Source organism: Pecten maximus, chromosome 4, assembly GCF_902652985.1.
Source record: "Pecten maximus chromosome 4, xPecMax1.1, whole genome shotgun sequence".
Classification (NCBI taxonomy): Eukaryota; Metazoa; Mollusca; class Bivalvia; order Pectinida; family Pectinidae; genus Pecten; species Pecten maximus.
Window position 1 is genome coordinate 17,324,071 of NC_047018.1, and position 18,999 is coordinate 17,343,069.

Sequence of the window (18,999 nt, forward strand, 5' to 3'; positions counted from 1 at the left end):
CACCACCCCACACATGGATATCCACGTAGGTATACAACCACCACCCCACACATGGATATCCACGTAGGTATACAACCACCACCCCACACATGGATATCTAAGTAGGTATACAACCACCACCCCACACATGGATATCCACGTAGGTATACAACCACCACCCCATACATGGATATCCACATAGGTATACAACCACCACCCCACACATGGATATCCACGTAGGTATACAACCACCACCCCACTTATGGATATCCACGTAGGTATACAACCACCACACATGGATATCTAGGTAGGTATACAACCACCCCACACATGGATATCTAGGTAGGTATACAACCACCCCACACATGAATATCCACATAGGTATACAACCACCACCCCACACATGGATATCTACATAGGTATACAACCACCACCCAACACATGGATATCTAATTAGTAGGTATACAACCACAACCCCACACATGGATATCTACATAGGTATACAACCACCACCCCACACATGGATATCTAGGTAGGTATACAACCACCACCCCACACATGGATATCCACGTAGGTATACAACCACCACACATGGATATCTAGGTAGGTATACAACCACCACCCCACACATGGATATCTAGGAAGGTATACTACCACCACCCCACACATAGATATCTAAGTAGGTATACAACCACCACCCCACACATGGATATCTAGGTAGGTATACAACCACCACCCCACACATGGATATCCACATAGGTATACAACCACCACCCCACACATGGATATCCACGTAGGTATACAACCACCACCCCACACATGGATATCTAAGTAGGTATACAACCACCACCCCACACATGGATATCTAAGTAGGTATACAACCACAACCCCACACATGGATATCTAGGTAGGTATACAACTACCACCCCACACATGGATATCTAAGTAGGTATACAACCACAACCCCACACATGGATATCCACATAGGTATACAACCACCACACATGGATATCTAAGTAGGTATACAACCACCACCCCACACATGGATATCTAGGTAGGTATACAACCACCACCCCACTTATGGATATCCACGTAGGTATACAACCACCACCCCACACATGGATATCTAAGTAGGTATACAACCACCACCCCCACATATGGATATCTAAGTAGGTATACAACCACCACCCCACACATGGATATCTAGGTAGGTATACAACCACCACCCCACACATGGATATCCACGTAGGTATACAACCACCACCCCACACATGGATATCTAGGTAGGTATACAACCACCACCCCCACACATGGATATCCACATAGGTATACAACCACCACACATGGATATCTAAGTAGGTATACAACCACAACCCCACACATAGATATATAGGTAGGTATTCAACCACCACCCCACACATAGATATATAGGTAGGTATACAATCACTACCCCCACATATGGATATCTAATTAGTAGGTATACAACCACAACCCCACACATGGATATCCACGTAGGTATACAACCACCACCCCACACATGGATATCTAAGTAGGTATACAACCACCACCCCACACATGGATATCTAGGTAGGTATACAACCACCACCCCACACATAGATATATAGGTAGGTATTCAACCACAACCCCACACATAGATATATAGGTAGGTATACAACCACCACCCCACATATGGATATCTAGGTAGGTATACAACCACCACCCCACACATGGATATCTAGGTAGGTATACAACCACCACCCCACACATGGATATCAAGGTAGGTATACAACCACAACCCCACACATGGATATCTAGGTAGGTATACAACCACCACCCCCACATATGGATATCTAAGTAGGTATACAACCACCACCCCCACATATGGATATCTAAGTAGGTATACAACCACCACCCCACACATGGATATCTAGGTAGGTATACAACCACCACCCCACACATAGATATATAGGTAGGTATTCAACCACAACCCCACACATAGATATATAGGTAGGTATACAACCACCACCCCACATATGGATATCTAGGTAGGTATACAACCACCACCCCACCCATGGATATCTAGGTAGGTATACAACCACCACCCCACACATGGATATCTAGGTAGGTATACAACCACCACCCCCACATATGGATATCTAAGTAGGTATACAACCACCACCCCCACATATGGATATCTAAGTAGGTATACAACCACCACCCCACACATGGATATCTAGGTAGGTATACAACCACCACCCCACACATAGATATATAGGTAGGTATTCAACCACAACCCCACACATAGATATATAGGTAGGTATACAACCACCACCCCACATATGGATATCTAGGTAGGTATACAACCACCACCCCACCCATGGATATCTAGGTAGGTATACAACCACCACCCCACACATGGATATCTAGGTAGGTATACAACCACAACCCCACACATGGATATCTAGGTAGGTATACAACCACCACCCCCACATATGGATATCTATAGGAAGGTATACAACCACCACCACACACATGGATATCTAAGTAGGTATACAACCACAACCCCACACATGGATATCTAGGTAGGTATACAACCACCACCCCACACATGGATATCCATGTAGGTATACAACCACCACCCCACACATGGATATCTATAGGTAGGTATACAGCCATCACTCCACACATGGATATCTAAGTAGGTATACAACCACCACCCCACACATGGATATCTAGGTAGGTATATGTATGACCACCACCACCCCACACATGGATATCTTTAGTTAGGTATATGTATAACCAGAACTATGAGTTTTACCTCCAGCAGCTCGTCACCACTCATCAATCTAGCATTGACGCCGACAGGGCCATCAGGAAGGATGGAGCGTATGTAATGATGTGGTCGAACCTCTTTGCCATTTTCCACGTCCACAGTACCCTCTAGACTGATTCCCAGTCCGCCTCCTTCCTTAAACTTCGACAGCTGGGCAACCTGAAGAAATCATAAGAACCATGTTAATGTTTCAAACTGTATTGTTCTTGGATATCACAGTGGGATGACTGTAATAGACTAATCAAAGATTTCAGAACAGGGAGGATAATAGTTTGTTATTATTTTACCAAATAATGAATTAAACATATATCCATATATCAGGGTTTATAAATATATACACTATCACTATAGGTTAACAACTCCTTTTTAAACGCGATGTTTAAATAACAGGAATATTGCATGAAAAATGTCAAAACTTCCTGAGACTCCATCATGTTTATATCGTATGGGAGAGTTTTATCTAAACTACACCGTCTCCACACACACATCCCCTGGTGTGGAACTACATCAGTGACCCGTAACACTTCCCTGGTGTGACCCTATAATAGTTACCCCCATACACACTCCCCTGGTGTGGCCCTTTATAAGTTACCCCATAAACACTCCCCAGATGTGGTCCTTTATTATTTACCCCATAAACACTCCCCAGGTGTGGCCGTTTATCAGTTACCCTATACACACTCCCCAGGTGTGGCCCTTTATTAGTTATCCCATACACACTCCCCAGGTGTGGCCCATTATCAGAGACAATACACACTCACCAGGTGTGGCCCTTTATCAGTTACCCTATACACACTCCCCAGGTGTGGCCCTTTATTAGTTAACCCATAAACACTCCCCAGGTGTGGCCCATTATCAGAGACAATACACATTCCCCAGGTGTGGCCCTTTATCAGTTACCCCATACACACTCCCCAGGTGTGGCCCTTTATCAGTGACAATACACACTCCCCTGGTGTGGCCCTATATCAGTTACCCCATACACACTCCCCAGGTGTGGCCCTATATCAGTGACAACACACATTCCCCAGGTGTGGCCCTATATCAGTTACCCCCATACACACTCCCCAGGTGTGGCCCTTTATCAGTTACCCTATACACACTCCCCAGGTGTGGCCCTATATCAGTTACCCCCATACACACTCCCCAGGTGTGGTCCTTTATTAGTTACCCCCATACACACTCCCCAGGTGTGGCCCTATATCAGTTGCCCCATACACACTCCCCAGGTGTGGCCCTATATCAGTTACCCCCATACACACTCCCCAGATGTGGCCCTTATCAGTTACCCTATACACACTCCCCAGGTGTGGCCCTATATCAGTTACCCCCATACACACTCCCCAGGTGTGGCCCTTTATTAGTTACCCCCATACACACTCCCCAGGTGTGGCCCTATATCAGTGACAACACACACATCCCCTGGTGTGGAACTACATCAGTGACCCGTAACACTTCCCTGGTGTGACCCTATAATAGTTACCCCCATACACACTCCCCAGGTGTGGCCCTTTATAATTTACCCCATAAACACTCCCCAGGTGAGGCCCTTTATTATTTACCCCATAAACACTCCCCAGGTGTGGCCCTATATCAGTTACCCCATACACACTCCCCAGGTGTGGCCCTATATCAGTGACAACACACACTCCCCAGGTGTGGCCCTATATCAGTGACAACACACACTCCCCAGGTGTGGCCCTATATCAGTTACCCCATACACACTCCCCAGGTGTGGCCCTATATCAGTTACCCCATACACACTCCCCAGGTGTGGCCCTTTATTATTTACCCCATAAACACTCCCCAGGTGTGGCCCTATATAAGTTACCCCCATATACACTCCCCAGGTGTGGCCCTATATAAGTTACCCCATACACACTCCCCTGGTGTGGCCCTATATCAGTTACCCCATACACACTCCCCAGATGTGGTCCATTATCAGTGACAACACACACTCCTCAGGTGTGGCCCTATATTAGTGAAAACACAACCTCCCTGGGTGTGGCCCTATATCTGTGACCCCTACACTCCCCAGGTGTGGCCCATTATCAGTGACACCACACACTCCCCAGGTGTGGTCCTTTATCAGTGACAATACATACTCCCAGGTGTGGATCAGGTCCATTCATTTAAATGATGTCAGTTTACATTTCGATCAAATCATTGTAAACTCTCCAACACATATCACGTTTATGAAGTGTCTATTTAAGAGGATGGAACGTGATCCACAGAACTGTCGACTTGCGATACTACCGATAATCTAGAAATATGTGTTATTGATCTCTGACACCATCACCAGTGGTTAGGAATCTCACTCTGAGGAATTAGTTTAATGACAGTACATCAATAAAATAGTCACTCAATTGACAATCCGAGCCAGACTAAATGCATTTTACATTTCTGCTAATTTATAAACGAAAAGAAGCTTTTAACAGACCAACTTTAAGCTTAATCATAAAGTATGGTAATTCTAACTTTAATATGATTCCATGTGAGTATTCTCTTCTTGCTGTTATTAAGTGTATTGCTCATGAATTTTTCTAATTCAATTTATTCAAAGAATTCAAAATACTAAGAGATAGAACAATCCTCCTCATCTGCCTTGAAGGGAAAATAAACTTGTGTTTTGATACAGAGTCAAAGAAGGAAATGAACACAAATAAATCCAGTCAGTGAAGCAGAATATACAAAGGTTAACACAGTGACCTATATTAGAGGTTGTATAACCTAGGTTATAGTGACCTATATGAGAGGTTGTATAATCTAGGTTACAGTGACCTATATTAGAGGTATAATCTAGGCTACAGTGACCTATATGAGAGGTTGTATAACCTAGATTACAGTAACCTATATTAGAGGAAGATAACCTAAGTTACAGTGACCTATATTAGAGGTTGTGTACCTAGGTTACAGTGACCTATATTAGAGGCTGTGTAACCTAGGTTACAGTGACCTATATTAGAGGTATAATCTAGGTTACAGTGACCTATATGAGAGGTTTTATAACCTAGATTACAGCAACCTATATTAGAGGAAGATAACCTAAGTTACAGTGACCTATATTAGAGGTTGTGTACCCTAGGTTACAGTGACCTATATGAAAGTTTGTATAACCTAGGTTACAGTGACCTATATAAGAAAAGTTAGATAACCTAGGTTACAGTGACCTATATTAGAAAGGTTGGATAACATAGAGTACAGTATGATATTGGATAGATTTTTTAATCACAAGTTTCAGTGACCTATATTAATAATGGTATACATGTACATGAACCAATATTTAACAAACAACCCCCAAGCCCCTACCCCCACCCCCTCCTAAAATATAGCTACTGTGCTGTTACAAAATAATCTGGATCCTGGGACACTAATTGAATGTCAGTGGATGCAAAATAATCCCTGAGACAAGTGATGAGGTCCAACTGGAAATGGTTCCAATAAAAATGTGTTAAGTCCGTCTGGGAAGCTGTTAACATAGATGGAGTGTTCCGAACCAAAACAACCTGGAATATGATCGTCTGGAGCAGTCTTAAAAATACACAGACCTCTCTGTCAGCGAAACACATAAACACTTTCAGCATCTACCTAACCTTCTGGAGATTTGTCTCCTGATAACAGACAACTTTATTACTATAACAGGAAATTGCTTATAGTTATCAATGACAGCCAAGAATGATGGTGTGCGACAGTACATATAAGATGGTACAGTGAAAATGATCTATCTTCTATCCTGTGGGACCAAACCCTATTAGACCCAATTATTGGTAAGATAGACCTGTCTAATCATGCACCCTTAGAGACCTGGCTTATTGCTAAGATAGATCAGTCTAATCCTAACCACTTTGGGGCCTGTCTCATTGGTAAGATAGACCCGTCTTATCCTGACCACTAAGGACCTGTCTCATTGGTAAGATAGACCCGTCTTATCCTGACCACTAAGGACCTGTCTCATTGCTAAAATAGACCCGTCTAATTCTGAAGAGTAAGGGACCTGGTTATTGGTAAGATAGATCTGTCTAATCCTGACCACTAAGGACCTGTCTCATTGGTAAGATAGACCTGTCTAATCCTGACCACTAAGGACCTGTCTCATTGCTAAAATAGACCCGTCTCATTCTGAAGAGTAAGGGACCTGGTTATTGGTAAGATAGATCTGTCTAATCCTAACCACTTTGGGGCCTGTCTCATTGGTAAGATAGACCTGTCTAATCCTGACCACTAAGGACCTGGCTTATTGGTAAGATAGACCTGTCTAATCCTGACCACTAAGGTCCTGGCTTATTGCTAAGATAGACATGTCTAATCCTAACCACTTTGGGGCCTGTCTCATTGGTAAGATAGACCCGTCTTATCCTGACCACTAAGGACCTGTCTCATTGCTAAAATAGACCCGTCTAATTCTGAAGAGTAAGGGACCTGGTTATTGGTAAGATAGATCTGTCTAATCCTGACCACTAAGGACCTGGCTTATTGGTAAGATAGACCCGTCTAATCCTGACCACTAAGGACCTGTCTCATTGCTAAAATAGACCCGTCTCATTCTGAAGAGTAAGGGACCTGGTTATTGGTAAGATAGATCTGTCTAATCCTAACCACTTTGGGGCCTGTCTCATTGGTAAGATAGACCTGTCTAATCCTGACCACTAAGGACCTGGCTTATTGGTAAGATAGACCTGTCTAATCCTGACCACTAAGGTCCTGGCTTATTGCTAAGATAGACATGTCTAATCCTGACCACTAAGGACCTGGCTTATTGGTAAGATAGACCTGTCTAATCCTAACCACTAAGGACCTGTCTCATTGGTAAGATAGACCTGTCTAATCCTGACCACTAAGGACCTGGCTTATTGGTAAGATAGACCTGTCTAATCCTGACCACTAAGGTCCTGGCTTATTGCTAAGATAGACATGTCTAATCCTAACCACTTTGGGGCCTGTCTCATTGGTAAGATAGACCCGTCTTATCCTGACCACTAAGGACCTGTCTCATTGCTAAAATAGACCCGTCTAATTCTGAAGAGTAAGGGACCTGGTTATTGGTAAGATAGATCTGTCTAATCCTGACCACTAAGGACCTGGCTTATTGGTAAGATAGACCCGTCTTATCCTGACCACTAAGGACCTGTCTCATTGCTAAAATAGACCTGTCTAATCCTGACCACTAAGGACCTGGCTTATTGGTAAGATAGACCCGTCTAATCCTGACCACTAAGGACCTGGCTTATTGGTAAGATAGACCCGTCTAATCCTGACCACTAAGGACCTGGCTTATTGGTAAGATAGACCTGTCTAATCCTGACCACTAAGGACCTGGCTTATTGGTAAGATAGACCTGTCTAATCCTGACCATTAAGAACCTGTCTCATTGCTAAAATAGACCCGTCTAATTCTGAAGAGTAAGGGACCTGGTTATTGGTAAGATAGATCTGTCTAATCCTGACCACTAAGGACCTGGCTTATTGGTAAGATAGACCCGTCTAATCCTGACCACTAAGGTCCTGGCTTATTGGTAAGATAGACCAGTCTAATCCTGACCACTAAGGTCCTGGCTTATTGGTAAGATAGACCCGTCTAATCCTGACCACTAAGGTCCTGGCTTATTGGTAAGATAGTTCAGTTTTATCCTGACCACTAAGGACCTGGCTTATTGCTAAAATAGACCAGTCTAATCCTGACCACTAAGGTCCTGGCTTATTGGTAAGATAGTTCAGTTTTATCCTGACCACTAAGGACCTGGCTTATTGCTAAAATAGACCAGTATAATCCTGACCACTAAGGACCTGGTTTATTGGTAAGATAGACCCGTCTAATCCTGACCACTAAGGACCTGGCTTATTGGTAAGATAGACCCGTCTAATCCTGACCACTAAGATCCTGGCTTATTGGTAAGATAGTTCAGTTTTATCCTGACCACTAAGGACCTGGCTTATTGGTAACATAGACCCGTCTAATCCTGACCACTAAGGACCTGGCTTATTGGTAAGATAGACCTGTCTAATCCTGACCACTAAGGACCTGGCTTATTGGTAAGATAGACCCGTCTAATCCTGAACACTAAGGACCTGGCTTATTGGTAAGATAGACCTGTCTAATCCTGAACACTAAGGACCTGGCTTATTGGTAAGATAGACCAGTCTAATCCTGACCACTAAGGTCCTGGCTTATTGGTAAGATAGACCAGTCTAATCCTGACCACTAAGGTCCTGGCTTATTGGTAAGATAGACCCGTCTAATCCTGACCACTAAGGTCCTGGCTTATTGGTAAGATAGTTCAGTTTTATCCTGACCACTAAGGACCTGGCTTATTGCTAAAATAGACCAGTCTAATCCTGACCACTAAGGTCCTGGCTTATTGGTAAGATAGACCCGTCTAATCCTGACCACTAAGGACCTGGCTTATTGGTAAGATAGACCCGTCTAATCCTGACCACTAAGGTCCTGGCTTATTGGTAAGATAGTTCAGTTTTATCCTGACCACTAAGGACCTGGCTTATTGGTAACATAGACCCGTCTAATCCTGACCACTAAGGACCTGGCTTATTGGTAAGATAGACCCGTCTAATCCTGACCACTAAGGACCTGGCTTATTGGTAAGATAGACCCGTCTAATCCTGACCACTAAGGACCTGGCTTATTGGTAAGATAGACCCGTCTAATCCTGAACACTAAGGACCTGGCTTATTGGTAAGATAGACCTGTCTAATCCTGAACACTAAGGTCCTGGCTTATTGGTAAGATAGACCCATCTAATCCTGACCACTAAGGTCCTGGCTTATTGGTAAGATAGACCCGTCTAATCCTGACCACTAAGGACCTGGCTTATTGGTAAGATAGACCCGTCTAATCCTGACCACTAAGGACCTGGCTTATTGGTAAGACCTGTCTAATCCTGACCACTAAGGTCCTGGCTTATTGGTAAGATAGACCTGTCTAATCCTGACCACTAAGGACCTGGCTTATTGGTAAGATAGACCCGTCTAATCCTGACCACTAAGGACCTGGCTTATTGGTAAGATAGACCTGTCTAATCCTGACCACTAAGGACCAGGCTTATTGGTAAGATAGACCTGTCTAATCCTGAACACTAATATACCTTTGAAACCCCAGTTCTACCTGTTTTTTTGTAACTTATGGTGAAATCAACAGGTCTAGCCGGAAACCTTATGGGCCCAACTTATTAGTTAAGATTAACCTGTGTCATCTGAAATCCTATGAGATTTCTAGCTGAATCATTGGTTAAATTACTGGTTTAGCCGAAACATTGTCAGACCTGATTCATGATAGAATGAACAAGTCTAATCTGCCAACCTGATGGACCCAATATATAATCAAGAATGGCAAAGTTTTAGTCAGTATCATAAGTTGATAGATGTATAATTATAACTTCCACTCTTCCCTGAGGATGGGCTATAGTTGAAGGTCGGATTAGACAGGTGTAAATGCAGAAAAATTATGAGGATGAGTTAGATGTATATTGATGGAGCTTCTTATCACGGCTTCAAACTCTTTGACAATGATGGGTTTTATGCTTGAGGTCGGATTAGACAGGTGAAACTAAAGAAGTATGAGGATGAGTTAGATGTATAATGATAGTGTTTCTTACCACGACTTCAAACTCTTCCCCAATGATGGGTTCCCAGCATGCTCTGATAGCAGTCTCAGTGTCAGGAAGCAGTTCACCTGCTGTAAAAAAAATGAAGATGATAAAAATATTAAACAACATTAAGGCACACATAACCTAGACATTTAATAATTGAAGATTTTAACCTATTTGACATCATTTTGGGTGAAGGTCATTCTATTATTAGTAACTGCAGCAAGATCAGTGCTCTAGTATAACATACAATACATAAAGGGACACTCTAGTATCACATACAATACATACAGGGACACTCTAGTATCACATACAATACATACAGGGACACTCTAGTATCACATACAATACATACAGTGACACTCTAGTATCACATACAATACATACAGGGACACTCTAGTATAACATACAATACATACAGGGACATTCTAGTATAACATACAATACATACAGGGACATTCTAGTATCACATACAATACATACAGGGACACTCTAGTATAACATACAATACATACAGGGACACTCTAGTATAACATACAATACATACAGGGACACTCTAGTATCACAAACAATACATACAGGGACACTCTAGTATCACATACAATACATACAGGGACATTTTAGTATCACATACAATACATACAGGGACACTCTAGTATCATATTCAATACATACAGGGACACTCTAGTATCACAAACAATACATACAGGGACACTCTAGTATCACAAACAATACATACAGGGACACTCTAGTATCACATACAATACATACAGGGACACTCTAGTATCACATACAATAGATACAGGGACACTCTAGTATCACATACAATACATACAGGGACACTCTAGTATAACATACAATACATACAGGGTCACTCTAGTATAACATACAATACATACAGGGACACTCTAGTATCACATACAATACATACAGGGACACTCTAGTATCACATACAATACATACAGGGACACTCTGGTATAACATACAATACATACAGGGACACTCTAGTATAACATACAATACATACAGGGACACTCTAGTATAACATACAATACATACAGGGACACTCTAGTATCACATACAATACATACAGGGACACTCTAGTATAACATACAATACATACAGGGACACTCTAGTATCATATACAATACATACAGGGACACTCTAGTATCATATACAATACATACAGGGACACTCTAGTATCACATACAATACATACAGGGACACTCTAGTATCACATACAGGGACACTCTAGTATCACATACAATACATACAGGGACACTCTAGTATCATATACAATACATACAGGGACACTCTAGTATCACATACAGGGACACTCTAGTATCACATACAATACATACAGGGACACTCTAGTATCACATACAATACATACAGGGACACTCTAGTATCACATACAATACATACAGGGACACTCTAGTATCACATACAATACATACAGGGACACTCTAGTTTAACATACAATACATACAGGGACACTCTAGTATAGCATACAATACATACAGGGACACTCTAGTATAATATACAATACATACAGGGACACTCTAGTATCACAAACAATACATACAGGGACATTTAAGTTCCTTCCTCAGTCTGTGCTTTGATTTCTTCTTCTTACGGAATGACAAAAATCTCTTCAACATACTTTCCACATCGGTAATTCTATATCACAACAAATCCATCCAGTATCAGAACTACTTGACGAATTGTAACGTAAGACTTACACCAAACATATATAACTTCTGGCTAAATTTCTAGTCCTGACATTATATTCTTGTCTGAGCATAATGCTAAAATGATCTCTATCAATAAAGGCATTTACAACTGTTTTTTCTCTTCGATCTGAACATCAGGTATTATCATAACGGCAATAGCTGCAGTACGGCGTACCTGTGTATGACAATGCATTGTAGACCAGCATTGAGTTGTTGTATACTTTATTGTTAAGAACTCCTCCGTCTAAACAAGCCACTTATACACACATAGTTTTTTCTGGTCAAGCATAACATTTCTATTGAACATCAACTTATTGAAAGAATCTATTCTTTGTTAATTTTGAACAACAAGCACAAAAACTGGAACCTTATAGATGGACTCTCTCAAATGACTAAAGTCACTACACAGGAAAAATCTGATTGAATAAGCAAAAATATCACTTTATAATGGAGCAGATTATTTCTTAAAGGGATATGTACACATTGTAAAATTATACCATAACTTATGGTCATGCAATTCAGAAAATCTACCAATATCTGTTTTATTTACCTAAACAATGGGCAATAATAAAAGTAATTCACCTAAACATTCCCTCGCTTAATAATACCCTATGTTCATGGTGCTGTTTTGCCAAATCTACTTGCTAAAAATATTATACTTTCTGAGAAATTGAGCTGAAAACCACTTCTTCATGTTGATAAGAAATACTTTAGTTCCACATTTCAAATCCAAACAGAAATGTAGATGAGTATTACATACAAGGTATAGATAGTGTATTATCTGCAAATAAACACTCTTCTTCATTTTTGCGGAATCATCCATCTTAAAATATTAAGCTAAAAATTGGTTCACAAATAAACTCCCTCGAAACATTAAAACTAAATGTTATGAGAGGGGGCTTACTTGATGATAAATATGGTATTCCAATTATAATTGATAACGATTTCTGAAAAGTTGTCCAATTATATTTATCAATTTCACTGATTTCTCCTCCAGTTACCAGCACTTACACACATTTTTGGCACATCTGGAATGATCCAAAATAACTCAGGAGACTTCACTGTGCAAATTTGTTGAGACTAAAACAATTTCTTTGCGTCATCACCTGACAGGTTGCAATTCTTTAATTTATAGACAATGTCACGCGGTTATCAACTCATTGAAAATAGTGAGGAGGAATTATTCAAATTTGATGACGTCAATATCAACATCTTCATAAAAAATAACATAGCTGAGAAATTAATTTAAATTTGTTGCAATAATATTTTTTTCTGAGATCAAAAGTAACCTTCATTGGTGATTAATATCAACTTGTTTGACATCTGAACAACATTTTGATGTCATAGAACATTTTGTATTTGAGGCCACTTAAAGTTCACTTAAAGATCTAATTGACCTTGACAGACAAAATACCTGAGAAAATTTATATTTTGCATATTTTATGAGTTGACAACTTATTGGATCAGGAACTGCCAGTTTAAAGAGTTAATGAAATTAGCATGTTCTCTAGTATTGCAGCTATTGTTTGGTTTAGTAGACAGGATGGAATTTTGTTAACATCCAATCACATTGGATTATTCACAAATACAATATTATCACCCAGGCTGAGGTTATTATGATCATGGAAATGAGTGGTGTATGATCTTCAAAAGCAGGGCGCTGCCTTGGGACACTGTCAGCCAGATAACACTGGGACACTGACAGCCAGATAAGACTGGGACACTGACAGCCAGATAAAACTGGGACACTGACAGCCAGATAAAACTGGGACACTGACAGCCAGATAACACTGGGACACTGACAGCCAGATAAAACTGGGACACTGACAGCCAAATAAAACTGGGACACTGACAGCCACATAAAACTGGGACACTGACAGCCAGATAAAACTGGGACACTGACAGCCACATACAACCCATTTCTATATGTAATAATACATATTATTACATTTTTACCAGTGAAATATCAAAAATTATTCATTCTATAAAAGTGATATTTTTCACTAGTGAAAAATATCATATTTATCACTAGTGAAAAATATCACTTTTGCTGATTTGACCAATCAAATTAATGATTAGAAAATACCTAAATAATTGACCAATCAGAAAGCCCGACATATATCTCAGCACCTGGACAGGGGGAACTACATTTTTTGTTTACAAATTATCGCTGTAGGCCTAGTTAGCATACGGGGTAGGTTTTTCGTTGATAAAAATGTAATAAACAGAATATCTAACAGTGTCTTCAGTAATACCAAATATATTTCACTCGTGTGGCTAATATTTAGATATTTTTCACGAGTGCGCAGCCCCACTCGTGAAATATATTTGGTATTACTGAAAACACTGTTAGATATCCTCTATTAATGGTGATCAGGTCTGAGTTATATTATTGTGATGTCACAGTTCTAACACCACAGGTCTGAGTTATATTATTGTGAATATTTCACAGTTCTAACATCATAGGTCTGAGTTATATTATTGTGGATGTCACAGTTCTAACATCATAGGGCTGAGTTATATTATTGTGATGTCACAGTTCTAACATCATAGGTCTGAGTTATATTATTGTGGATGTCACAGTTCTAACATCATAGGTCTGAGTTATATTATTGTGGATGTCACAGTTCTAACATCATAGGTCTGAGTTATATTATTGTGGATGTCACAGTTCTAACATCATAGGTCTGAGTTATATTATTGTGATGTCACAGTTCTAACATCATAGGTCTGAGTTATGTTATTGTGATGTCACAGTTCTAACATCATAGGTCTGAGTTATATTATTGTGATGTCACAGTTCTAACATCACAGGTCTGAGTTATATTATTGTGATGTCACAGTTCTAACATCATAGGTCTGAGTTATATTATTGTGGATGTCACAGTTCTAACATCATAGGTCTGAGTTATATTATTGTGGATGTCACAGTTCTAACATCATAGGTCTGAGTTATATTATTGTGATGTCACAGTTCTAACATCATAGGTCTGAGTTATATTATTGTGATGTCACAGTTCTAACATCATAGGTCTGAGTTATGTTATTGTGATGTCACAGTTCTAACATCATAGGTCTGAGTTATGTTATTAGTGGATGTCACAGTTCTAACATCATAGGTCTGAGTTATGTTATTAGTGGATGTCACAGTTCTAACATCATAGGTCTGAGTTATATTATTGTGGATGTCACAGTTCTAACATCATAGGTCTGAGTTATATTATTGTGGATGTACCAGTTCTTAAACAATCATAGGTCTGAGTTTATATTATTGTGATGTCACAGTTCTAACATCATAGGTCCTTGAGTTATATTATTGTGGATGTCAAATGTTCTAACATCATAGGTCTGAGTTATGTTATTAGTGGATGTCACAGTTCTAACCATCATAGGTCTGAGTTATATTATTGTGATGTCCAACCGTTCTAACATCATAGGTTCCTGAGTTATATTTATTTGTGGGATGTCACAGTTCTAACATCATAGTTCTGAGTTATATTATTGTGATGGTCACAAGTTCATTCTAACATCACAGGTCTGAGTATATATTGTGGATGTCACAGTTCTTCTAACATCATAGGTCTGAGTTACATTATTGTGATGTCACAGTTTCTAACATCATAGGTCTGAGTTCATATTACGTGTGGATGTCCACAGTTCTAACATCACATAGGTCTTCGAGTTTATATTATTGTGGATGTCACATTTTCTACATCATAGGTCTGAGTTACATTATTGTGATGTCACAGTTCTAACATCATAGGTCTGAGTTATATTATTGTGGATGTCACAGTTCTAACATCATAGGTCTGAGTTATATTATTGTGGATGTCACAGTTCTACATCATAGGTCTGAGTTATATTATTGTGGATGTCACAGTTCTACATCATAGGTCTGAGTTATATTATTGTGGATGTCACAGTTCTGACATCATAGGTCTGAGTTATATTATTGTGGATGTCACAGTTCTACATCATAGGTCTGAGTTATATTATTGTGATGTCACAGTTCTAACATCATAGGTCTGATTTATATTATTGTGATGCCACAGTTCTAACATCATAGGGCTGAGTTATATTATTGTGGATGTCACAGTTCTAACACCACAGGTCTGAGTTATATTATTGTGATGTCACAGTTCTAACATCATAGGTCTGAGTTATGTTATTGTGATGTCACAGTTCTAACATCATAGGTCTGAGTTATATTATTGTGATGTCACAGTTCTAACATCATAGGTCTGAGTTATATTATTGTGATGTCACAGTTCTAACATCATAGGTCTGAGTTATATTATTGTGATGTCACAGTTCTAACATCACAGGTCTGAGTTATATTATTGTGGATGTTACAGTTCTAACATCACAGGTCTGAGTTATGTTATTAGTGGATGTCACAGTTCTAACATCATAGGTCTGAGTTATATTATTGTGGATGTTACAGTTCTAACATCATAGGTCTGAGTTATATTATTGTGGATGTCACAGTTCTAACATCATAGGTCTGAGTTATATTATTGTGATGTCACAGTTCTAACATCATAGGTCTGAGTTATATTATTGTGGATGTCACAGTTCTAACATCATAGGTCTGAGTTATATTATTGTGGATGTTACAGTTCTAACATCACAGGTCTGAGTTATATTATTGTGGATGTTACAGTTCTAACTTCTACCTTAAGTAGGAAGGATCTATTCAGTTGAGTCAAACTACTAGCAAACTTTCTCTTCTGAGTTTATGTGTTGCCCCCAGCCCCCTTACAACCTTTAAAGGTTGTAAGGGGGCTGGGGGCAACACATTGACCTGTCACCATGACAATGGATCAGGGTAATTCATTCCTAGAGATATCACCTCACCCCAACCCACATATCTTAATACTGTATGCTCATGGAAATTAAAATAATTTCTGGTATATGGTTTAAGTCATCTTAGAATTTAAGAAGCATTTACAAAGGTTTACTGATGATAGCATCCGTACATCAACAGGTTTCCACTCTAATTAACAAAGCAATAAATAATTAAGAGAAATATCCTTCACACGTTGCCAGGATAGTCAATTAAAACCAATGCCACATTGGCAGACTACCAGATCAAAGAGTCATCATCTAGTTTAATTTGTCAAATGGCCTTGTGACAGAAATGCGTTTCTACTTAATTAAGACCGACCATGTACAGGTATATAATTTTAAGCAAAAGACTTTCATCATCAATTCTTAAAATCTCCATGGCATTTTAGATTCAGATTTATTCCTCAAAATCACTCTCAATGAATCTGGAACACCTGAAAAATTTCCATAGACCATAAAAGAAATGTAGAAAGTTACTTTACAGACCAATGTAATGAAAGGAACACCTGAAAGATTTCCATAGACCATGACGAGAAATATAGAATGTAACTTTACAGACGAATGTAACGAATGTTTTTATCATCCCTACTTACACTCTAGGAAATCTCTGCCTGTCTGTGTCCGGTGATAACTTTCACAATATTTCATGTTCCATGTAATGAGACAATGGACACTCATAGAGACTGATGGGTAACATGAACCTAATAGAACCCAGCCTTCTTACAGAGTCAAGCAGGCAAGTCCAATCATAATGGTAAGACAGCACCGAGAAGTATGCAACACCCCATCCTTCTACTGTCCCTGCAGGGATCTGCAGGTAAATCAGGCGAGAGAAAATCCATGAAACCGATTGTTTGCTGCAAACAGTTTCCTATTGATTGGAAATGTCAACAAATCTATGTATAGCATAATTTCAAGGTATCTCGATTGGCATCAACATGTGAAGCCAGTGAACAGGTGAGTATGTATATAAGGAAAGGATAAACAGCTACAGGAAGCTATTAGATCCTTCACTGACATTTCCTCTCCTTTACCTGACAGTACAGGTATGATTTATAAATTGTTTGGTTTGTAACTGTTTTGGGAACATATGTTAGAGCTGCATCGTTGGTGAAAATATTCATATCAATCTATCAATCTTAAGTTTAACTCATATGCAGTGGTATAAAAGATTAATTTTTGAATACAGGATCTTAATGATGGCAAATGTGATGAGCCTTCTGAACAATAAAGAACTTATACAGATGTTTGTAAACATTTTAATTTACCAAGTCTCGAATGTCGACAGAAATACTTAGACACTGTTTTCCTTTCTAAATGTGTCGTCCATAGCCTCTTTGACTGCTCTAATCTGATAAATTCTGTATCTTACCATGTACCTAGTCAACATTTTAAGAAGAGTGTAAAATCGTGATTTTACAATTCATCTAGCAGACTAAATGTCCGTAAATTCAGCCTTCTAATGAGAAGCAAAAAATATTTTGATGATCTCATGGACACTTACAATGTAGATATTATGTGTCATCCTGTGTCAACTTTTAAGAAACAGCTGATAGGAGTACTGTTTTAAGCAATTTGCTGCTACTTTTATGTTGTTATTGTTTTTCTATCTTCATAACTATATTGTTATCTTTTCTATTTATTATTATTATTATAATCACTAATCTACATGTTGTTATCAATTCCATTATTGGACTTTATGGTCTGTTGAATTGAAATAAAAAGGAATAGAACATTTTATTTACAGTATTGTTGACCTCAATCTTGGAGACAGCACCAGATGTAAATGTCATGTTAGGACTAATGGTTACCTGGTCTTAATGTCAACCTAGGATCAGAGGTCAAATGATTTCAAGGTCATGCTAGGGTTAAAGATTAACCAATCTACAGGTCATGCTTAGGTCAGAATCAACTGACCTCATGTCATGCTAGAACTAAAAATCACACCATCTGAATGTCATGCTAAGGTCAGAAGTCAACTGATCTCAAGTCATTAAAGAGTTAAGTGA

General features: G+C 39.5%; 1 protein-coding gene across 1 annotated transcript in view; it reads right to left on the reverse strand.

Annotated features, from left to right (window-relative positions):
- The window catches only part of LOC117325389 (multiple PDZ domain protein-like), a 227,647-nt gene that overhangs the window by 126,320 nt on the left and 82,328 nt on the right, over positions 1-18,999 (reverse strand). Inside the window, 2 exon segments of the mRNA XM_033881561.1 lie at positions 2,798-2,971; positions 10,419-10,498. Coding sequence (XP_033737452.1) covers positions 2,798-2,971; positions 10,419-10,498 — 254 coding nt within the window.